At 40.2% G+C, this 25654-nt stretch overlaps 1 protein-coding gene across 10 annotated transcripts in view; it reads right to left on the bottom strand.

Moving 5' to 3' along the window:
• Positions 1 to 25654, bottom strand: part of SORCS1 (sortilin related VPS10 domain containing receptor 1) — a 462347-nt gene that overhangs the window by 4011 nt on the left and 432682 nt on the right. For 3 of the 10 annotated variants that reach the window (XM_074339088.1, XM_019725088.2, XM_019725089.2), the window contains exons 24-26: positions 17396 to 17495; positions 1380 to 1485; positions 1097 to 1257 (exon numbers count right to left, since the gene is read on the bottom strand). In XM_074339088.1, coding sequence (XP_074195189.1) covers positions 1097 to 1257; positions 1380 to 1485; positions 17396 to 17495 — 367 coding nt within the window. Of the gene's footprint in view, positions 1 to 26; positions 191 to 1096; positions 1486 to 17395; positions 17496 to 25654 lie in introns of those variants that run through there. The other 7 variants (XM_019725092.2, XM_019725090.2, XM_019725087.2 and 4 more) reach the window with 5 other exon arrangements.

Below are 25654 nucleotides of genomic sequence, written 5' to 3'. Positions count from 1 at the left end.
TATCCATGTAAAGAGAGAGTTATGTTTTCATTTAGGGACTCATTTTTTTCCCCAAGTAACAATCTTATAAGGGGCCTTCTGGGTGGTTTGGCATTATCACGTTAAAGTGAAGCAAGGACGGTAATATAGTAATTTATCCTTCGTAGTCAGCAATGCAGGATCTAGATGGGGACATTTACCGCTTCAACTCCTGATGCCAACAGACAAGAAAAGAAATGGATCACAATGGTGGCTTCATGGCTGTCTAACTGCCTGGGAAATTTTTCTCTGTGATAAATAGTAGGACTGAGCCACCACACCTGGGACTCTCTACTCCTAGCGGCTGAATTCCCACGCTTACTTCACAGGCACAGAGTGAGCTCTACTGAAATATGACGAAGTCCATTTTAAGACTTCATCAAGGGACAGGTACAAAGAAGGAAGAAATCTGCCAGTCTGCTCGGTAATAGTCTAACCATCCAGTGGCTTCTCTCAGGTCTCCCCAATCCTGGGATGTTCTATGTACTTTACGCCTCTTGTCCTAAAAATTCTCAGGTTCTGTTTTCTGGGGAATCGTTTTTAGATTACTGCTAGAATAATAATAATAAAAAAAACCCAGGGTGATCTGGCTGTCACGCCTTTACTAACCTCATTATGTCACCTCTACAAGTGCCCTGGAGTGCGCTCCTTAACGCTGCCTCAAGCTGAGGCTGCCATGTCCTGTTCTCGTCATTACATAGCCTGTCCCTCAAACCCTGCCCGGAACCCCCAGAACACCAAATCCAGCCTCTGAGGCCTGTCCTTCTTGCATATGGTCAGAGCAAATGCTTTCTCTTTGCCCATGAACACTTTGAAGCCCAACATTTTAGCAAAGGGTTTTGCAAAAAAAGAAGAAGAAACTCAGGAAAGAAAAAAATAAGACAGGAGCAACAAGGCTTTCTCTCTCTCTCTCTCTCTCATTCCAATGGAAGGAAGCAGGGAAAGGGGCATCTTAGCTGTTTCTCTCAGGGGTGTTAGAGCAGAAAACAGTGGTTATTTAAGCCAGAAAGGTGTTAGAGGGAGCGTCAGCCATTGACTATTCAGGCTGTACAGCTGACAGCTACTGGAAATCATTTACCTATGAGCTGTGATTCCACCTTCTCATCTATCAGCTGGCCAGGCCTCCTTAGTTCAGTCTGAGGGATATGGGGCCTGCTTTCAGTGTGACTGACTCGACTGACCATCTCTCGTTCTTTCTCATTCTGCATCTGGGCATAAACATTAATCCCCGGGATCTTCCTAAAACATTAACAGAAACCATCACTGCCATGCATAGGAGACGTACATCACTGCGACACAAGCTTCTGAACCTGTCATGGAGAAGGAAGAGGGAGGGGAGACATGGACAGAGGGACACGTACCTTTTAAACTTGTAGATGACAAACACTGCCAGCCCCACAAATACCACGGAGAGAAGCATCAGCATGGCAGATCCGCTGTGGGTTGGGGTCAAGTCCACCAGTGGGGCTGGGGGAGAAAGCAAGACGTGGTCATGAGCAGAGACGGGGGCAGCTGTGACTCTATGAGAGCCTCATACGATTCATACAGAGGCATGGTAAGTCCCAGAAAACCACAGGGGACCTGCATACAAGATGCGTGTGGCACAGCTGACATGTGGCGGTATCGGAGCCTGTCCCAGCCCCCAGAACGTTTCAGCTGGCTTGTCCAAGAAGTACAGAGGAGCTAGACTGCTAGGAGTCAAGGGCGGCTCTACCACGTGCTGGATATGTGATTCCGGGCAAGTTACTTCAGCTTATTGTGTCTCGTGTGGTGAGATGAGAATGACAGTACATTATCTCATTGGGTTTTTGTGAGGATCGAGTGAGTTAATGCACGTAAAACACTGATAACAGTGATGGGTACATATTAAGTCTTCTATAAATATTAGCTTTTATTGGTATTGCTGCTGTTATTATTCCTAATCAATATTTATAATGATACAGTTATTAAACTTTCCTATTCTCTGAATGCAAGCTTTTCCCAGTAGGTGATGTAGACAACCAAAACAACCATCAAAGGAATATTTTTTATGAATTTTCCATTTTCTCTCACTCCTATCCAAGCAGTTGTCATGGGAGAGAAAGAACTGAAGCGTATTGGAGCATGCTGATGTTTTTTACACTCAGAACACTGATGGCTAAGTGAATATTTCACAAGGGCTAGAGGGGAGTGCAATCAGATTTTGTCTCTACAACTTTCCAAAGCCCTGACAGCTGGTACCAGGAAGAAACAGCCTCTCTGATGAGTTGGGTTCACCTCTTGGACTAAACAGATGCCTCTGCATCGATAAGAGTCTCCCTCCCTGAGTTTGGCTGTAGATTGCAGCTCTGAGGAACATCTCTCTCCACCTGCAACTCTCTTCCATCTCAGGGTCAAACCTGTTGGACTTCAGTAACTTTGTTTGCAATTAATGTTCACCCTCTCAAAAACTGACATTTTGCAAAAATAGCACAGCTCAAGCATAAAAGGCAAGCCACATGTATCCCTCAGAAGCCTGAATACTGACCTTTACCTTCCATCAATTTAAGCAAAGCCTGATACTCAGAAATGTGGTTGACCTTTAAGCTCCCTTTTCTGTGGCTTTTCTCTGTTGAGAGCCAAGAGGGCAACGTTCTTGTCACCCAGGTACGAAAGTTCAAGAATAAGTGACTGTAATACTGATGGTCTCGGACAAGACTCGAGGCTACTTTTGCTCTGTCTGGTTATTGTGGGATTAATGCCAGCCACTTAGGAACCAGTTCATACTGAAAAGTTTATTGTATACATCAAATCGTTCTGGTGAAAAACAAAGTCAAGCTCTCTTTCTCGCAAATAGGCTTTGTTGTTTTAGTAGAATCAGCTTTTAGGAAGCACTAAAAGTAAGCACCCCCGTGATTCTCTGTCCTCTGTAAGTCAAGCAGCACTTAAGCTGTGATGCGGGAGTAGGCGAGTCTGTGTGAGAAGATGGGATGAGTGCCAGCCACTGCGGTGGAACACCCCAGGCACACGTGCGTTCAGCTCAAAATCAGAAAACAGAGGCCTCCTTCATTCAGTTAGGCAAAGGCAGTGCCATCAGCAAAGGAGTCCAGAAGTACTCTGGGACTCACACTGTGTAAATAGTAGGATGTCAGTGGGGAAAGGGACGTCTCCATTTGTCATAGACAGGGCAACTGACTTCCACAAACCAAAGGCAGGGACTGTGGTCTCCAGTTGAAGAGATAAAAACAGCGATGGTCTCATTGGTTAATGTTGTTCCAAACGACTCAGAACTAGTAAGTGGAAGAACTAAGACTTGAGCCCAAGTCATGTCATATCACACACACACACACACACACACACACACACACACACACACTTTCTATATACTCAACCCTGGGTTAATATCAGTTGGAGTTATCAGAAATTTTAACAGCTACTTCTGAGAACAGGGATTAAGGCAGAAAATATAGCACAAGAAACAAATTAATAAGTGAAACAAGTTAAGTGTTGTTTTAATTTGTTTCTCAATGGTAATTGAAAAAGTTTTAAAAATTAAAAAGCATATATATTAAATTTTAAAATCATAGATCATACACTCTTCAACTTGGATGATGTGTACATGTACATAGATACATATATGTGTGTATATATGTGTTGTATATGTGTATGTAGAGAAGTGAAGTCTCACGTACCTACCACCTGGCTTCCACAACCATCAATCAACAGACAATATTATTTTATTTCTACTCCACCCTGTCCCCACAACCCCCAACCACTGGATTATTTCAAAGCAAATCTCAGCTATGGTCCAAATTCATCTGTAGCTCTTAAGGATAAGGTCTCTTGCTCACTCTCTGTCGACATTATCACAATACCATGATCACACTTAAGGAAATTACAATAGGAAGATATTTTTAAGGTAATCTTCTAATGCAAACCCTTAATTTGACTAGGAACAAATGGAGGTGCAGAGAGAAGCGCCAGATGGGTGGGATGGTTAGAGGCAGGTTAGCTTTAATTGCTAAAATTCTAATTCCCAGCTGAACACTCTTTTAGAATAAGCAGAATATCAGTGTTGCAGAACACCCGGAAGAATACAAAGTCTCCTTGAAAGGGTTGGCATTTGAAATAAATGGAAAACTAAAGAGAGGAAATTGCTTCAGCCAGGCTCTAAGACAGAAAGCAAACACACACGGACTCTATTTCCCTTCTCTTCCCTCCCTCCTCTTCTCTCTCCCCATCCTAAACTTAAATCTTCCCATTCTAAATCATTCCCACTCAAATCCTCATTCGTAAACAAGCGGAATTAACACTGTTTTGGTATTCGCACATTATTTTGGTAAAGTGAGCGTCTGTATTCCGAGTTTCGAAACATGTGCTGTCCACCAGCCTCCCCATCCCTGCGTGGCCTCGTCACTGCTCAGAGGCGGGCAAGCAGGCAGGCAGGAAGCAGCAGGCGTGGCTGTGAGTGATTGGATGGCACTGCCCTCTGTGTTCCCTGGCTGGCTCTTGCTTGCTGATCTGTGCCTGAATATAAACGGGCCATTATTGTTCCACACATGGGCAGCTGCGTATCTTAGTTTGCCCAACACTTAGCTGTGTTTGTGTGTTTTGCTGAGGAATGGAAACTTGTGATAAATGGGCTTTAGCTTGTTGTGTGGAATTAGCATAAATTAATCCCTCTCCAACTGCAGCCTAAACAAGGTAGAAGAATAGGGGAAAGTGCTGAGCAGTTGACTTGCCATTATTCCTGCACAGAGGAAAGCACGGACATAAGAGCCCTGCAAGGGACTCAAAGTTTCTCAGTCTGAATGCTGACACAGTTTCTAAAATCCTTCAAGGACTCAGAAACGCATTGAATTATTATATTCTATTCATGAGAACCTAGGTTGATTATAGTAATCACCATGCTTACAATCATAACAGTGGTCTTCTTGTGAACCCAGATACATATGAGGACTGACAATTAAGTTCACGAACTTGTTGCAACGATGTTGCTAACCTTTTATGATATCAGAGGGATTATTCATTATGAATTTGTAGCAACTGGACAGACAGTTAACCAAGTTTACTATTTGGAAGTGCTGAAAAGGCTGCATGAAAAAGTTAGACGACCTGAACTTTTTGCCAACAATATGTGGTTCTTGCATCACGACAATGCACCAGCTCACATGGCACTGTCTGTGAGGGAGTTTTTAGCCAGTAAACAAATAACTGTATTGGAACACCCTCCCTACTCACCTAATCTGGCCCCCAATGACTTCGTTCTTTACCTAAAGATACAGGAAATATTGAAAGGAAGATATTTTGATGACATTCAGGACATCAAGGGTAATACGACGACACCTCTGACGGCCATTTCAGAAAAAGAGTTCCCAAATTGCTTTGAAGGGTGGACGAGGCATTGGTGCCAGTGCATAGTTTCCCATGGGGAGTACTTCGAAGGTAACCATAGTGACATTCAGCAATGAGATATGTAGCACTTTTTCTAGGATGAGTTCACAAACTTAATTGTCACACCTTCGTATGAGTGCTAAATAAATGGTCACAGATTGTGTAAAAGTCAAAACTCCACATTTGGGGTGAAGTAATTAATATGGTCCCTTCTCGGAATCAGATTCTGACTCTGCCACTTAGGGGCAAAGTATCTTAACTGAACCTCAGTTTCCTCATCTGCATAATGGAGATAAAACTCATTTTTTATTTTTAGAAAGTTGTGAGAATAAAACAAGATGGAATTTTAAAGCACTGGCATAGTATCTGGCACATGCCCAATATATTTAATACTGTCATATCATTGCAATAATATTTCTGACAGTATATTATACAGAAAACAAGTCCTGAAAGACAATGAAAGTGTTCCATGGTCAAATAATTTTGGAAACTGGTAGATGGGCGTTCCCCATCCTGGAGATTCCTGATGCTCATAAGTATATTGTATCAAAAGTTCACAGCAGTCCTGCAGAAACAAAACTCATTTAACTTCACCACAGAGTTTCTCAAACTCCTTAGGCCACAGCCCTTTTGCAGACATAAGTCCCACACAACTCACTTGGGAAATGCCTCGTCCTGAGTACCACTTTCCTTTTGCTGCAGCCTTGTCTCTTTATTCGGCTTATTTTCAAGTCTTAAAGTCAACATTGTGGTGACATCACCTGGTAAAGCCAGGCAGAGAACCCTTGTAGCTGTCTGCATTCATGCTTATTCTATCAAAGGGACTTTCTAGAAGAACAGCTATCTGCATTGACCCTGAAAGTTGGAACTCTTGTTATACTTCTAATCCAGAAGTTACTGCCATCAAAAACTTGCAAAAGCAAGTTCACCATCCCTTGACTCTCTTGTCTTCCTTTCTTTCCTGCAAAGAGATACAAGCCAGGCTTTTAGTTACATGCCTTGCGCATCACAAAATCCATGTGGTCTGAGATGTCTTTTTCAGAAATTAAGGTGGTATGGGGATGGCACAAAGAAAGTTTATCTAGAGTACAGATAGCTTCTCATGTACAGAGCACCCTCACACTTGGACAATAGGCCTACTCTCCAGTTCAAATCCAAACCCAATCAGGGGAGTCTTAAGGATGGCTGTACCCTACTGAGATAAAGCCATGATCCTGGGAGACAGACTGATTGGGGATTCCCAGGGAAGGCTCAAATGGCTAACTGCTGCTAATTTTAAACTTCGAGTGAGTCTTCAGGGACATCCAGTCACTGGAAGTTGAGGTCACTTGGCCAACTAATGACAACCATGGGTACTTCAAAGATCAAACTTACCACCATTATGCATAGACAGAAAGAGAAGGATGCTTTTTGGTTTTCTAGGGTTGAAAGCCAAGGAAGAATCCTAACTATGTAATGTATTACTCAAAATGTAGTTTATAAACTACCTGAAAGAGAATCACCTGGAGAACTTGTGAAAATGCAGCTTCCAAGGCTTCACTTCAGAAAAATAAATGTATCCGTTTCTGAGAGCAGGTCCCAGAACATGTACGAAGCTACACAGATCATTAATATGTACACCAGTTTGAGACAACTGCATGGTGGGCCCCACCTACTGTCACTCATAAAACATCCAGTCCTTATCTTTAGAGTGTGCCTGACATTTATATTCTCTTGGTTATTGAAACAAAATAAAACAAAACAAACAAAACAAACCATGCCTCTTTATTGCTAATAGTGGTTCAATCTGGTTATGGATTAATTGCATTGCTGGACCAATTCTCTACCCCTATCGGCGTCTAAGCCATATGGAGTTTGAATTTGAAGCTTCTCCCACCAAGAGGTGAAATCTGGTTTCTCCCTCCTTAAATCTCAACTAACACTATAACGTGATTTGGCAACGGGATGAAATGGTAGTGATGGTGTGCCAGCTGTGAGCTTCAAGGCCTTGTGTACTTTTGCTCTCTCTCTCGGAATCTTATCATTGCCATGTGGGAACAAGCCCAGGGAAGCCTGCTAAAGGATGAGAGAGCAGGTGGAGGTGAGCTAAATTATCCCAACTTAGGCCATTCCAGAGTAGCCTATAGCCACCCGACCCCCAACATGTGGATGGCCCAGCCAAGGTCAGTAGCACTTCCTACCCAACAATCCACAGCAGACTACAGACACACAGAGAACATAGACAGAACCAGAAGAACCACCCAGCTGATCCACACACTCATGAGCAATAACAAATGCTTCCTGTTAAGCCAATGGATGTCTAGGCCGTTTGTTACACAGCAATAGCTTACTAATGGCTTCGCTCCTCAAAACCCTCCTTTTTCAACTGGTTAAATATCCACTTAGCAATTCTCACCTTTGAGCGCTACATTATCCATTTCTTTTGGACTTCTGTCCCCACTGGCAGGGTGGCAGGGTACAAGTATGATGACTATAAATATTCACTTCTAACAGGTGTGAGGTGGAATGAGTATCTCATTGTGGTTTTGACTTGCATTTCCCTAATAGCTAGTGAACACACAATGCAATATATATGTATATATACATATATATACATGATGTATCGTAGAAATGTACACTCGTAACCTATATAATTTTACTAACCAATATCACCCCAATAAATTTAATAAAACATTTTCAAATAAATAAATAAATAAATAGATAAATAAATATTCACTTCTAACCCAGAGCACCAGAGAAGGAAAGGGAATGTTATGAAAGCTTATGGAAACACAACAGATATAACCTAAGAGTCCTGGTCACTATAGATATAAGGAACTTGATGTCTAAAAGGTAGCTTTTCCTAGGTTCTGCTATCTTCTCTAGATTTCATATGTGTCTTCCTGTCTACTTTTTCCCCTATTAATTTCACTTGACTATCTGCCTTGCTTTCCCCTTGAGAAACTGTGTCTCCTGTGTTCTAACTACCACTTATTTCCAACCTGATGTATATTTGTACCCCACTTGTGAATTATTCATCTGATCACTTTCCTCTCACTGTTCTTGGCCCAACAGCTTCTAGGTGCATCCTTAGGCATGGCCAACTCAAGCCATGTACTCTGTGGTTATTTCAGGCCCTTTTACGGGCCCAGGGAATCAGAAAATAAAAATGGTGAAGACAGACTTTGTTAGAAGACAAACCTTGTAGCTGGTCCCTGGTATATTTATGAAAGAATCACATCCATTTAATCACGTTGGGGAAAGGAATACATTTAGATATCTTGACACCTGTTATTATCCATCATAACACCATAATGAGTCAATAACCGGCAATAGCCACTGGGTCCATGTGTCTGTGAAACAGCCTAATTATTTATAGAGGAAAAACAATATTTATTTTGGGAAAAAATACTATTAGCATGACTTTGCTCATAAGACTTGTATATGATAACTGTGTTGATAATAAGGAAAGCAGAGACTAAAGAGACGGATCGATTTTTTGGCTGTGGAAGAATTTCACTAGTACTAAGCACATCCCTAAATGGAAAATGTTATTGCAACAATTTATTTCCCTTTACAGTTCAGAGCTCCACAACTCCAGTCTTGCATCTGCATTTTTAACAATGACTTAGATTATATTGTATTTTCTGAAGCTTCTTGACCAACGCTAATACTGCCTTCAAGTGGAAAGGGTCTTTCTCAGTGTGCAACTGTCAGGCAGAATGCATGACGTCTCCTGGGCTGAGAGTCTGAATGCCTTATCCCCTCCCACATTTACTCATAATATATCCAGTGACAGCAACTGAAGCCTGGAAATATCAATTCTCTAATATCTCTGTGATAATATCTTTTTATTACACCTGAAAAAGAAATTAAACCAGTCAGCAGCAACCATGGAGGCCAAGATAACACAAGATAACAGTTTTATTAAAAACCCACCCATACCCTTGACAAAGGACAGTTTTCTTAAACGTTACAGCTTAAACAAGAAAATTGCCAGACAGGAGAGGGTAGGAGCAGTTCCTGTGTATTATTTATTTATTTTGTTTTAATGTAACTTGGAATTTAAGGCTCTTTTTTTTTTGAGAAATACTAACCTTTCATTTGTTAAAAAGCATCGATACCCAACATTCCAGAATAGCAGTAACCTCCCTGGAAAGCTAAGGATTGACAAGCATCCCGATTCTCTAACAGATGCAGAAATAAAGGGCGATGCCGATGGGTCATTTTTTGCTCCTACTAGCACATGAGTAACATCGAGATAATATCATCTGTTTAACTTGCATGCAAGTCATGGCTATTCAAGTAGATCTGCCAGTCAGGTTCCAGTACACACTTCAGTTATTTTTCAACTGCTTCATGGCCACAGCTCTCGGCTGGCCTTTGCCATTCGTCTAGATTATGGATATGGTATATCTCAGATTCAGAGACATGCTTCATTTCCCCCCTTCCTCCCACTGTCATCCACACAGTCTGCCAATTAGATTGGCTCCAGATATGCTGAGAAATTAGATTTTAATGTTGATTACGATTTTCCTCCTACACAGACCCTTCTCTTTTAAAGCACGTCTGTTTTAGTGGATGCCCTGAGTTGTAAATCAGATTTATTGCTGGAGATAGATGGGCACCTTTCCTTGTTATGCAGATGGATTTCTGTCCCTGGAATGCGCTATAAGGATGCTTGTTGAGACTGGTGACAGGCCGGCTGCATCAGCATCCTTTGGGGGGAACTTATTAACCAATGCAGATTTCTGGAAATTCCTCCCTGGGCTTCTGATTCAGGGTGTGTTGTAGTGAAGCCTGAAACATCTCTACTTTTGTGAAGCTTCCTAGGTGACTGCAATGTAGAGTCAGGTTCAAGAACAACTGCTTTATAGCAGGGGTCTCCTACACTGGGTTATAAAGACTGTTTCCAGTCACAAAACAGGGTTTCATTTATCCCAAATGTGTTGAGGAAACCAGTCAGCTTCAGCTTTTCTAGTCTCTCTATGATGAAGTCCCATCCTCCAAGTTTCTGTTAATTTGCCCAATAAATAACTCCTGTGAAATGCAAATGATCCCTGAAGTACTGTTGTTTGTAATTTAGTATAAATTACTCTAGGAAGGGTCTGTGTTCTTAAATACAATGCTAGCCTGGTCTTTAACTTCGATTCAGATATACAACCTCACCTATTCTACCACAGAAGAACCAACAAGTTTTCAAGCTTCTTCCCCCTACCTCTAGCTCCACCCCCAAATATAACAACTGCACTTACTCATGACCAAGGGTTGGTATAGAAACAAAGATATAGAGATTGATGTAGATTGAAAGATCCCTACCAGTTATTAGGTTTTTCATTTATCATCTGTCAGCAGGTTCCCCTCACCTGGCAATCTACTGAAAGGTGGAAAATTATAGCTCATACGACCGTCTGGTCCTGGTCGTCTCACATGAATTTGAAGCCCCCACTTTCAACTTCCTGGATGGGGTTTTTCACTTATATGTTTGATGGCATGAAACCCAATATGAACCGTGAAATTTGTCTTCTTTGGCGCCCAACAAAGAGGCTCCTACTCCTAGGTCTCCCATCTCTAGCAAATAAATTCCCATCTCCTGCCACTTGGGTTGAAACCTTCTTGTACAATGTGTAAATAATTTGTTAAAAACAGAAAGGATTATTGACTGTTGCCCAAACCCATTATTTAAAAAAATCTTTTCATCCGCCCCTTCTTCCCATTTCCATGTTTATCATATTTTATAACCTCAAACCTGCACTGATGAAAGTTTTTTCACCAGTATGCACAAATTATGAACAACAAAATTCATAATACAGTGGGATATTTGTTTTCCCTGAACTGTATCCCTTTCCCTTTCCTCTGCAATGGAATTCTACCTTTGGTAACAATAATTCTCATAATTCTACCTTTGGTAAAAATACCAAACAGGAATAAGTGAGGGTGTGTACGTAGTAGGTGCTCCGAACTCTGTCAAACTCTGCCTCACTTTACGCATAGATCATACGAGGTCACCTTGCTGTGCCCCAGCTACACACAGCCCCTCAGCCTGGCATGCTAACTTTCCCTTCTTTTGGTGAGCTCCGAGTCAACATTAGGGCTTATCTTTATCGAACCTTCTGTATAGAATAGGTTTCATCCCCTTCATTTAGAATTAATAAAGCTTCATGCAATTAGTATTTGTGCCTCAGGTCTAGCCAGTGTAGGTGAGTGAGGGTCTCCATTCATCTCATATCCCTGGATAAGTCATGGCTTCAAAGGGATAATGGCAAAGTAAAGCGTAGAGTCACGTGAGAAATAAGAGGATAAATCTGAAATGGACCCTTGAGTAAATTCCAAGTGACTAGGGACAATGAGAAAACTATTGGCATTTTAGAGATATTTCCTTAACAGCCCAGGTTTGTTCTCCCTTAAGTATCTATAGAGATGAAATGTTCTGTATCAGATTCAGAACCTCCCTGTGAGTCCTGCTGGACAACAAAACAAAACAAACACCTCTCCCTAAGATGATACCATAACTCTTAAAATATGGAAGCATATAAATAAATTCAAAATAACTTAGATAGATAGATAGCCAGAGTAAAAGCCTGCATGAGAGAGAACTCAAGGCAGATGTCACAAAAGACGTGAAGAAGGTCTAATTTGTTGGATGAGCTGAGGATAGTACAATGTGTGGTGTGTGACCCTGAGCTGTGTCATGAAATGAGGCTATTCTCTGATACCGGAAACTTTCCTGCCAATGACCAGAGCAGTAAAACAAGGGCCGATACGTTAGACTTGTTTCATTCAGTCTCTTTCAGGAACAGCCCTCATGTCAGTCCCTCTCCTGTTGTCTCTGGGATCTCTCGTTCCGGAACACAGAACCCTCATTTTCCTACCCATTCCCCACAATGTGGACAGAAACGATTATAATATATCTTGAAGGGATATCTGACATAAGAAAAACACAGAGATAGGTTTCCCATGGATACTTATTGGATCAATGAACGCAAGGCTCCACTCACCGGTGATTTGGTAAGAAGTAGCATGTCACAGAACGAATGGGTTTACAATTGAATAAACTGAATCTGAGGGTTAACTGGGGGAACAGGATTTCAAATATATCTTTACAGCTTAGAAATTGACTATACATCTAATTATTTATAAAAGCAGTATTTATTGAGCGCCTGACATGTGCAAGTTCTCTCCTGGGTATAAAGGTGGAGACAATATTAAGGTAGACTGAACTGTATCCTCAAGAAGTTAAATAAGAGTGATGATGATAATGATGATGATGAGAATGATACAGATTTTTAAAAATCCATGAGTTCAGAAAAGGGATAGAAGATATCCAGGTGAAAACCTCTGGAAAGACATCATGCACATTTGGCATTGAGTGGAGCCTTAAAAATACAAGTAGACTTAGAAGATGTAGAGAGGTGAAGGAGAGAGAAATATTCCAGTTGGGAATAGCATAAGCAAAGGGACACTTCAGTCAAAACACCAATGTTTCCTGTCCAATATCCAGCTTGATTTATGTCTACTCCCTTTTCCTATTCCCTGGGTTGCTTTCTAACATCTTAGCCTTTGTCTGCTAAACATGGATGGCAGCTGCCCTCAGGTCCTAAAAGCCAAAGAAGCAACACCTGTCATGGCCTTTGCTCCTCCGTCTTGACAACAGCGTCCCATTCTGTCCCTATTCTCATATAACTTCAGATCTCTCCTTTCTGCAAAGAGAACTGCAGAAACATGGCTTCCAGGAGTGGTTAGGCTCTCAAGAAGAATTGTACAGAAACCAAGAAGCAGAGGAATGGCTAAGAACAAAACAAGGATTGCCTTCAAAGTTTAGCTCAGCTTAGATACCAAAGTTAATGAATTCCCCAATAGAACACGTGTGTGGAGGGGTTGGGGGGGCAAACTAAATCCAGTCTCTGATGACATCCAGGTATCTGGAAATGCTTACCTTGTGTTCCCATAAAAGCTAACAGGGAGCTAAAATTGAAATACGAAATCAGGCTAGTAAATTTCTGAAATGAGACAGTTCTTTTTCCTTGGAGACAAACCAAATTATGCATTGCCTCTCCCACCAGCACCATACTCTGGCTCAAACATTTTTGAAAGAAAGCTGGTGAACATCTGCTGAGCAATTAATGGAATGCAGCAGCGCGTTGTAATGGTCCCTTGGAAGTGATTAGCAATCCTGCTTATGAGACATGAAATGTTGCAAACAGTGGTCCTTTCCTTTTTTTTTTTTTTTAATTTTTATTTTATCCTACCTGCAGTGGGGAGGAGAGGAAGGGAGAGGCAGTTGAGGTAGAAGTTCTGCATCAAATACTCTTCCTCACTGTTTTTTCTTTTCCCCAGGTTTCTTCCTCCTTCTCTTCCTACCCATCCAAATAGGAATGCATTGATTTCATCTTAATAAAAGAAATTGTGGCAAGTGTCTCAATGCACTGACCCCCCACCCAACGTGGCAAGTTTTCTATGTGTGAAAGGAGAATTCCCTCCACTGTCTTGGCAGACACAGTCCACCACCCTGTACAAATAGTTAAAGGAAAAAACCACATACTTCCAGCCAACGTAGGGACAGTCTCCAACAGGAAGCTGAGCCCTCATATACTTCCTCATCGCAATCACTGGAGCACCAGCCTTAACACAAACTTTGTCTTTCGTATATGAACATCTATCTGGCTGACAGTGACTTTGACCTGTGGGTACTGCCAGTTCTAACACTAGTACAACAAACATGGTTAAACTCAACGTGAGTAAAGTTTCCAAGACTCAGTTATCGTGTCAGCCCTTGACAGTCTCTTCCTTTCCTCTTCGAATGGGAGCAGACTATCCACATAGAAGCTGCCTGTACTCCAGTCCCTGAGCCAGTCCTAAGAGGAAGCCCGATAACGCCAGTTGATCAGGTTCGGAATTACAACGCCAAAGGCCCTACTATCAAACCTAACAGCTGTAATGGGTGGAAGTTAAAGAACGTTCTCACTCTATCCAGCCTGGCCCAGTTTAAGATTGGGCTCTTGCCTTGAACTGAAGTTTTGTTCTTGTTCTCGCATTCTTTGGCAACCTTGCACCACACACATATCTATACCGCAGGGGGCTCTCCTTGAAATATCTGTGTGTTTACTTGAGCTCCCAATTACATACCTCCCTCTTGCCAGTCCTTTTCCCCAGGGTTCTAAGTCCCGCTCCCCAAGTTCCTAGCTATGGAATGAACTATGAACATTAATTGGAGAAATTTTCCAGATCTTCCCGACTTTGCATTATTCCTTCCCATCTGGAGCTTATACCAGTGGGATAGCCCTTCATGGCACTGGGAATGGGTTTTCTTTCTCACATGGATTCACGAATGCCTTTGCTGTATCAGTTTTCCTGGCAAAACCAGTTTCAGTTCATTACATACTTTTTTGATCCCAGCTCTACCAGATGTCGTTACAGAAAGGCATCCTTAAGAAACACTTGAAATGAGATTTCAAACTCAGCAAAATGATCTGAACCATCTTTGGAATGTGATATGACAATCAGGTAAATAAAAATCAGGCACATAAAATAACTGATGTAATAGAAGTATGGAAGGGGGGAAAGGTATGCAATGCAAGTATCCTCCAGAACTGGAGAACCGGAGAAGTGGGGTCAGTTCTCTATCTTGACCTGAGATGCCCCCCTTTCTAACAGAGGCTGAGGATAAATAGCAGGGGAGTGTTTCTAATAAGTAAAACTACCCTATGGCAAAATGAGCTGCCTGAAGACAGTGCTCATTCGAAACCGTATGCTGTACAGCAAACTTTACATCACAAGGGATGAGTTTTTGTCTGCTCCCTAAACAGGCTGGACTACCTAATTGGATAAGGTTTTGTCTGCCCCAAAACACACTGGGCCATCTAATTAGGTTAAGTAAATCAGCTAGTTAAACGCATTTCAAGTTGTTTCTTTCTATTTACTTGACGAAATGTGTCAGTGGCTTGGCTATCAGAATGACTTCAATGGATGTTTCTGGATTTGTTCCTTCTCCATTTCAACCAGCTATGTGTAACAGTCATGTGGCAGTTACTGCCATCCACCTTCTGGGTAGGAAACAGCCAACCTAGACCATCAAATGCCCTTGGATAAGCTGGCAGCCTCCATTAGGGGTTGCTCTCCTAGGTGCCCCTTATTTGTTCCCTGTTTTCTTACACGTTCTCAATGTCTTCATGGCATTTTCATCAACAGTACAATTTGGAAAGTGGCATTTATTAATTTGCTTCCTGCCTGGCCTTCCCCGGCAGTGGGAGCTTCATGAAGGCCGAGACTACCCCATGCTAAGGGCAATGCTTGGCTTAGTAGGGCGGCACTCAACCAATGTCTGTTTGATGGATGCACTAGGATAGCAAGCTGCAGAACAGCAAATCAGCCCGACTCAAACCTCCTTACTCTTAAGAGTCTTTTTCTACAAGTGACCCCGCAAATCAGTCACACCGCTGCTCAAAGGTCTCCATGGCTTCCCAGAGCCACCAAAGGCAATAGAAACTGCTCAGCTTAGCATATTTCCTTCCACACTCTACCTCCATAGGAGCCCATCCTCAGGAATAGTGACTTTTAAATATTTGTTCTCTTATGGCAGTGGGATTTTTTTTTTTAATAAAAATTTTTATGAAACTCTGATAAAGGAAAAAAAAAAAAGAATATAAACAGAAAAGAGGCCAACCTGCGTGGCCTTCCTCCAGACCTAGGCACACCACCGGCATCTCTAGGAAACCAGAGAAGAGTTGGAAACTGTTGCTCTTTGTCCCCACTTATTCAACATCCTGAAAGCCCTCGAGGCTTCCATGCCACTTCCTTGGTGCTTCAGTGCTTGGAATATCTCTGGAGTTCAATCTTATCCATCTTTGAAGGTCTTTCCCAAAGATCACCTCCTACATGATGCTTTCCAGTCTCATTCCGATTGGTCACAATTTATCTCTGCTTTAAATTTCCTATGCAACTTTGTTAAGAATAATTTTTTTAAAAAAACATTAAAAAAAATAGCTCACTATGTGCCAGGCACTGTTCTAAGTGCATTACTTGAATTAACTTAATCGTCACATGGTCCCACTGACATAGGTGCTACCACCATCTCTAAGGCACAGAGAAGGTAAGTCTCTCCTCAAGGTCAACAGAGGGAGTGAGTGACAGAGCCAAGCTTGAAACCAATGGTCTGGATGCAACACTGCAAAATCCAAGTCCTTAAATATGCTCGACGGCCTCTTTCTGTAAGCATTTACGCATTTCATCCTTGAGAGAACCCACCATTGTCCATCTCCCCCACCCCACAGCACCGTCATCACCACTGCCAGCACCAAACTTTGCCACACCACATCCAATTATGTACATTTTGAGGACAAAGACCATTTTCTACTGGCCTTTATACTCCACGTAGCACCAGCATGGTACTCTGCAAAACTATGCTCAACAAATATTGTTAATTTAATTTAGTATGAATAGAATACAATGCTATCTATTTCTATATACTTGGGATGACCTGAATTATCACTGAGACTTTTACATAGCCTCCGGAGAAGGGTTTCTCCTGCCTACCTTTTACAGGTGAAGAGATAGAAGCTCCATGGCATTCATTAATTTGGAAGGTCATGACCAACTTGGGGTTCAGTCCCTGGCTATGGCCCCTGTACAACTCCTAAGTCCCAGCTACTTGCACTGCACGGCTGTATCCTAAAGCTTAAAGAAAGAAAATTATCGCTGACATGAATGATTTGAAATTAAGGTTTTGCAAAAGGACCGGAAAAAAGTTATCTGCAGGGTAAACTTTATTTTCAAGATTTCTGTTGAGATGAAGCATGCTATCGTTTGAGGAGTATGGAGCCAGGTGATTCACTGATGGCTTTTGCCAAGGCCTCAGTAAGAAAAGTTACTTTGTTCTGCTGCCGTACGAGTCACCATTAAGACAAACATGCCAAGCAAGGCAACCTCCAAAGACTGATGCCCGATTTCTGATCAGGAGAGCCACCATGTGGTCTTTTATGCCAAACAACAGATGGGGGTCCCCCTTTGCTAGAGCCTCTGGTGAGAACCCAGGGACATGGAAACTGACCTGCTGTTAAGTGAGCTGCATGGACCAGGACTTGGACCCCAGGCTTCAGCTCAAAGTGCACCGAGTTGAGGTTGAGCTTGTGGATCAGTAGTTCCGCGATCTAAAAGAAAAAGTGTCATGGTGAGTGCACCGAAATTGTCATACCGACTTTACACAAATGTGCTGAGAAATATTCATTGTATTTACCAAGGCATTCCCGATATTATACCCGTAAATCATACAAGTGAGTTTTATATATTTCTGAGTTTTCATTCTAGAACATGCAGAAATAGTTATTTTTAAGCATGGCCTTACTTTACATTCTAAAAGCTATAAAATTGGATAAACTATTAGTAAATCAAATACTTTTTCCTCTTAAAAAATTATCCTGTATGACCTTAGAAAACTTACCCCCCATGTTTTGAGTGGATTTGGTATACACGGAACTTAAAGGAAGTAGATGTGTACAATTTACACGTTGCAGTGTGATTCATACTCACATACATTTATCTGACGTCTTGATAATAGACACCAACTTATTCCTTCTTATGCCTCCCACTCTTTCCCTAAACCATGCCCTGTGGTTTTCACAGAATACTTTATGCGTATTTATTGAATGGCAAATACAGTTCTTCTAAAATAATAAATTACAGTTGAAACACAGTGCAACCACAAGTAACGAATTGGCTGACCCTTGTTTCCTGATTATGGAACCTCAGGCTGACATGCACTGGACAAACCCAGGGACTTCTGGGCCACAGAATACTTAGCACCAACATGGGGCAAAGAATGTTGTCTGGGTACTACCAGTACAAGGTAAGGTTTTAAAGACAAGGTAAAACTCTGTCCACTTGTTTAAAGCAGAAAACCCAGCTCAATTCAACCCGTTTCACTTACCTTTTTTAACAATTTCTGAAAAGCTATCCCCACACACCTATAATTTCTATTTGGTCTCCTTGCCTTATTTCTAATATTCTAATCATCAATTTAATATTTTACTTGCTATACTTTTAAGCCTAATTAGATGCTCTCTAACCATGATTCTGCTAAATGCTTGCTTTTTTCTTTTTATATTAGATGTGTTTCATCTAGTCCACTGAGTTGCCGAAATGACACCTTCGATCCTTTTGTCAGTGACGCAGGGCCAGATGGCTGTGTTTTGAAGCAGAGAGCCCCTTGCAGAAGCCTCTGCTTGGTAACAGAAATGAACTGCCCTGCAGATGAACTTCTTTGCTTCACAGCAGGAACCTGGGATGACTGTCAGTGACCTGTGGCTGAGCACCTGGGATCCAGTGCAAGCTCAGCCTCTCAAATGTTTTCAATTGGCAAACCACGCAGAAAAACAAGACTGTAATAAAATTACATCGAAGATAACTTTATGCTCTATAACAGGCTATTCTTTTTCCTGGAAACAGGAAATGTTTCATAATGCTCTAGGTTTATAGAAAGAGTAGATTTCTTATACAGACTATACAGTGGTTTTCCTTATCATTCTTATCCTTTTCCTTATATTCTTATTCTTTTGGTAAGGTCTTTATAGGAATCTGACAGTGGATTTTTAGTAGAGGTCAATTAAAAAAGTTTTAGTTATGAAATACACATATGCACACCCATATGAGGTGTGATTGAAAATACGATGAATGTTTAAATTAAAAAAAATTATTACAGTAAAAGACACATTACCATTAACCCCCCCTCAAAATACTCCCCTTCACTTTGAACACTTGTCCCATTGTTCTTGACACTTTCTGAAGCAGTTCTGGAAGTTCTGTTTCGCGAGTGTCTTTAGTTGCCCTGTTGTGGCTGCCTCGATGTCCTGATTCAATTCAAAAGGTTTACCTTTCGTGGTCATTTTGACTTTGGGGAAGAGCCAGAAGTCACATGGTGCCAGATCCGATCAATAAGGTAGATGGGGACACACCATAATGTTTTTGTTTGATCGAAACTGGCATACCAGAAGTGATGTGTGACACAGAGCATTGTCATGATGGAGGATGAAACCACATACCCATTTCTCAGGCCATTTTCTATGAACGTCGTTTCTCAAATGCTCTAATAAGCCCTTATATTATTTAGAGTTCACCTAAACTTGGCAGTGTTCCTGGGTAGAAACTCAGCTCGCACAATTCCATCAAGGTCAAAAACCAATTAACATCACCTGGACGGCACTCGGCAGCAGCATCACCATATTGTTTGATCACACCTTGTACACACATACAGAGATGTGTATATATGTGAAATATGTATGTGTGCATAAAATATGTTTATCTATATATGATATATATGTGCACACAGTGTGTATATACATAGCCTTCTATTTGCAGAAAAAAGATATGTTAACTTAAATAGGAAAGACTTGTCAGAAGTAATTAAGGAATTGCCCTGTGTTACAGAATCCATCAGGTGGTCAAAATGGAACTATATATTTGCAAAAGAAAGACTTTTCTTTTTCAACCATTGAAGTGATATTTATTTCTTATTCCCGAGAATTTTTTTTTTCCTCAACTGAGAGATATTAATAACTAAACCAGCAAACAGAGTTCATCAGAAGAACGTACTTCCTATTTATAATCTCCAGGAGAGTCCCTTGTGAATATGATTAGCTTCCCATATTTGTTTTCATTTAAAACATTGCTTCATTGGCTTTATCTATACCATTTACACAATTAAGCAGGCTATGCAAAAATAATCTGGGAACAGAAAATATATTTCACATATGTAACTTGCATCAAAGGACATGCAATAAAAAACACATTATTTGTGGGAAAGAAATGATGCACGGAAAGAAAACTAAATAAAATTTACATTGCATACAAGAATAATCTCAATTAGAACCATGTACTTCTCTACTCATAAATGAACATGAGACTACTGGCAGATTTTGACAATATTTTAAATGTTCTCCATGCCACTTGCAGAAGTGTTTATCCTGTATTGTTTTCATCAGATCATGAACTGTTTTATATATATATATACCATATATATATATATATATATATATATATATATATGGTATATATATATACTGTATATAATATATATTTTATATATATATATCATGTATTAATATATAATATATAATATCTAAAAATAAATAATATATATTATATATTACATATATAATATATATTTATATATTATGTATATATATATATATATACACACAGATATAGATATAGATAGATGTAGAGAGAGATAAATAGATAGATATAGATATGTATTTTAAGTATGTTATTTATGCATTGAACGCTTTATATTGGTAAAGTGGCATTCGTATTTTTTTCTAACTCAGAATGTTTTAGGTCTTAGTGCTGAGATCTCAATGGAAAGGAGGGAAATGGAGGTTAACAGACATACCTAAGTTTACCCAGTTAATATCGGAAATGTTGAGAGTACATTTCAATATTGTTTGACTCCTAATCCTAGGGTATTTCCATTAAAAACATTTTCCCTTAACCAGCTAATGAAGAGAGAGAGAGAGCAAAAGATATTTGAAAAGAGGTCAGGCTAAGCAGATTTATAAGATTTAAAAAATGTAGCATTTCTTTAAATATGCTGCCATCTCTTATCCATCTGTGAAGCACACGACTTGTAACACCAGTCCCATGTCTGCTGACCGGTAGGAGTTACAGGAACAGGCATTTCCTCACACTATTCTCAGGATTGCCACATTCTGTTCGCCAGTTAATATAATTTGTTATGTTTGGGATCTTTGGCTATGAAAGAAGGAGAATAAACTGGAATATGTAGAAAAGTGTAGTGAAAGCCTAAATGAGAACAAAACCTCGCATGATAAAGAATCAAGTGCAATAATATGTGATTGCTGGGAGATTGGACCTGCTGAAGCAAGTTGAATTTATTTTTCTTTTTCTGTCCAGTGAAAGTGTGTTATCTTAGCAAATTTTATTTATCCTTTACGCTGTCAACCCTCTTATGCGGCTGCTCTCCTACACAGTCCATTTTCTATTCTTCTCCAGCTAAATAATCACGACCAAAGAAGCAACACATTACTCTTGGCATCTGACAATTGGTGGACTACGCTCCTGATTCTAATGAAACTGACACTTCACTTATAGTACCACTTAAAAAGACAGTGAGGACTCAGAAATACTTCAATTTTTCGCCTTATCTCCTTCTCAAAATACGGAATTTAAGTGCAAGAATGAAAACAAGCTAGGTTAGGCTGAAGTAAACAATGTTAGAATCTCAGGGGCTGAAACAATGAAGGCATATTTCTGGCTCACACAGCAGGTAGGCAGTAGTGCTGTGCTCATGATGGTCCAATTGTGATTCAGGCTGGTGGAGCAGCACCCTCAAATGTTTCCATTCACAGCACCACGGGAAGGAAAAGGGGCTCTCAAGGTTTTGCAGTGAGCACTTAGATACACTTCAACTTGGAAGTGATACATATAACATCTGCCTGTAAGTCATTGGCCAGAACTGCCACAATCAGTCACATGGCTCTGCCCACAGAAGAAATTTATGGGTGTATCCAGAAGGCAGTGAGCTGGAAATAGGCAGTCATCCCGTGGCGATGGGTACCACCCAAAGGACACATTCAACATCTAAACAATTTTTAATAAAACTATAGGGGAAAACACACTCAGATAATTAGAATGATAGTATCAAACATTGAAACATGAGCAAAGAGAAGTTTAAGGACAACAGAGCAGTTGATACATTTATGAGACATGCAACCCGAACAAGTGGTACAATGTGCAACAATAGATTCAAAATGGACTTTGGCAGATTTATCAATGGCGAAGCTACTTTGGGCTAAAATACTAGTGTTTACCTCAGAAGGTGGGAGGAAAAATGCACACCCTACTAAATATAAATAGCATTCTGGTGCCGTAGTTAGAGAGAGACTTGCCTGAATGACCTTGGAGCTGACCCAGTCAATCAATCCTGATCTTGTTACATTATTAAGGTCCCTGGAATAGCAGATGAAGAATCTTCCCTTTGGATTCAACAGAGGGAGATATTTCCCAATTCATATAACTTGTAGGGGAAAGCAATGTAGCCAAACACTAATTCTAGTTAACACTAGCTCATCCAATTCCATTCTTTCTTAGCCCAAAAGAATCTGCTTGATTAAAGTGCCTAAGAAATCTATAGATTCAATGAAATCCCTATCAAAATACCAATGGCATTTTTCACAGAACTAGAACAAATAATCCTACAACTTAGAGGGAACCACAAAAGACCTCGGATAAACACAGCAATCTTGAGAAAGAACAAAGTTGTGGGTATCAGGTTATCTGATATTAAACTATACTACAAAGCCATAGTACTCCAAACAGCATGGTACTGGCATGAAAACAGGCACATAGATCAACGGAACAGAATAGAGACCCAGAAATAAGCCCATGCCTATATGGTCAATTAATCTATGACAAAGGAGGCAAGAATATACAATGAGGGAAAGACAGTCTATTCAATAAATGGTGTTGCAAAAACTGAACAGATACATACGAAAAATGAAACTAGAACACTTTCTTTCACCATATTAAAAAAAAACACAAAACTTCAAAATGGATTAAAGACTAAAATGTAAGATCCAAAGCCATAAAACTCCTAGAAGAAAACAGGCAGTAAAGTCTCTAACATTGCTCTTAATATTTTTTTCTGACATATCTCCGCAGGCAAGGGAAACAAAGAAAAAGTAAACAAATGGGGCTATATCAAACTAAATAAGTTTTGCACAGAGAAGGGAACCATCAACAAAATGAAAATATAACCTACTGAATGGGAAAAGATATTTGTCAATGAAACATCTTATAAGGGGTTAATATCCAAACTTTATAAAACAAATAGTAACAAATGTTGGAGAGGTTGTGGAGAAAAAGGAACCCTCATACACTGTTGGTGGGAATGCAGACTGGTGCAGCCGTTATGGAAGGCAGTGTGGAGGTTCCTCAAAGAATTACGAATAGAATTGCCGTATGACCCAGCAATCCCTCTCCTGGGTATCTACCCAAAAAATCTGAAAACATTTAGAGATAAAGACACGTGTGCTCCAATGTTCATTGCAGCTTTGTTTATGGTGGCCAAGACATGGAAACAACCAAAATGTCCTTCGATAGATGAATGGATAAAGAAGTTGTGGTACATATACACAATGGAATACTATTGGGTACTGAGAAAAGATGATATAGGAAGATTTGTCAAGTCAGACAGAAAAAGCAGAGAACCATGTGATTTCACTGATATGTGGTATATAAACCAAAAACAACAAAAGAACAAGACAAACAAATGAGAAACAGAAACTCATAGACACGGACAATAGTTTAGTGGTTGCCAGAGGGTAAGGGGGGTGGGGGGGGACGTGAGGGTAAGGGGGATCGAATATATGGTGATGGAAGAACTGATTCTGGGTGATGAACATACAATGGGATTTATAGATGATGTAATACAGAATTGTACACCTGAAATCTATGTAATTTTACTAACATTTGTCACCCCAATAAATTTAATTTAAAAAAAAATAAATAAAAAAATAAAACTAATTAAAAAAAAAATAATAAAATAAAATAAAACAAATAAACAAATGAAAAAACCCTATACAACTCAACACCAAAAAACAAAAACAAAGAACAAACAATCCAATCAAAAAATGGGCAGAGAACCTGGATAGACATTTCTCCAAAGAGGATATACAGATGGCCAATAGACATATGAAAAGACGCCCAATCACCAGAAAAATTCAAATTAAAACCCCCATGAGATATAATCTCACACCTGTCGGGACGGCCCTCATCAACAAATCAAAAAACAAGTGCTAGCAAGGATGTGGAGAAAAGGGAGCCCTGTGCACTGTTGGTGAAATTGCAAATTAGTGCAGCCTCTATGAAAAACAGTATGGAAATTTTTCAAAAAATTAAACCTATCTTATGACCCAACAATTCCACTTCTGGGTATTTATCCAAAGAAATCCAAAACACGAATTTGAAAAGATATGTGGGTCCCTACGTTCATTGCAGCATTATTTATAATTGCCAAGATATGGAAGCAACCTAAGAGTCCATCGATACATGACTAAAGAAGAGGTGGTACACATATAAGATGGATTGTTACTCTGCCATAAAAAAAAATAATAATAATAAAAAAAGGAATGAAATCTTATCATGTGCGGCAACATGGATGGACCTAGGAGGATATTATGCTAAGTAAAATAAGCCAGACAGAGAAATACAAATACCGTATGATTTCACTTATATGCGGAATCTAAAAACAAAATAAATGAACAAACAAAATAGAACCAAACTCATAGATACAGAGAACAAACTAATGCTTACCAGATAGGAGGGGAATCGGTGGTGGGGGGTGGGGGCGAAGGTGAAGGGATTAAGAAATACAAATTGGTAGAAACAAAATAGTCATGGGGATGTAAATTACAGCATAGGGAATATAGTCAGTAGTACTGTAATAACTATGTATAGTGTCGGATACTAGACTAATTGGGGGATCACTTCGTAAATTATACAAATATCTAACCACTATACTGTACACCTGAAACTAATATAAAATAATACTGAATTTCAACTATAATTGAAAAATAAAAAAATAAAATAAAATGCCTAATAAGTTTCCTGGATAATATAATGAGGAAATACATTGGCCACACATACTCATACTTTCTCTTCTTGTACTCCCTAGCTCTAAGCTTCTGTCTCCTTTGTCATATTATTTTTGGTCTACCTCTTACCTACTCTACTTCTAGTTAGCTTCCTGCTTAAGTGACTTTCTTGTGAACTCCAGAGTATTTCTATAGTTCAACTCCCCACATTAAAAATCCTGGACAGGGTAGACTATGGGGACATATAGAAAATAGCCTGAGATTACCAATTATATTTCAGAATGAATCTTTTGTTCCTTAAAATGCTGCCAATAGACAGTCCCATTCTCTGAAGTGCCTTGGATTTTGGATTCTGCATCTGTCAAATGTATATGGGAAAACAAACAACCGAGGAGGGAATTCACAGTTAGTGGTTGGCAATTTTTCCATAGTCTTCTTGTGTCTTTTAAGTGTTTCTGTGCCCTTTAAGGATTCTGCAAGACAATCTGTAGCCTCCCTATCTTCCCAGCACAGGATCAAAAACAACCTTGACAGAGCAGGATGGACTTTCCTTCCTCCAGAAGAGCCAGTTACAAAGCTGCCTCACCTCTGAGGACTCAGAGAGAGGGGAGTACAGTGACGGTAGGGGAGGGGCAGCTCTCTATCTGAGCAGCTGGCCTCAGGGTAGCAGGATGTGCTGTCCCTGATGAGGCCAGCAAAGG

Source organism: Rhinolophus sinicus, linkage group LG07 (assembly GCF_036562045.2).
Source record: "Rhinolophus sinicus isolate RSC01 linkage group LG07, ASM3656204v1, whole genome shotgun sequence".
Taxonomy (NCBI): Eukaryota; Metazoa; Chordata; class Mammalia; order Chiroptera; family Rhinolophidae; genus Rhinolophus; species Rhinolophus sinicus.
Note: the sequence above shows the minus strand (reverse complement) of the source record. Positions and strands in the feature narration are given on the sequence as shown.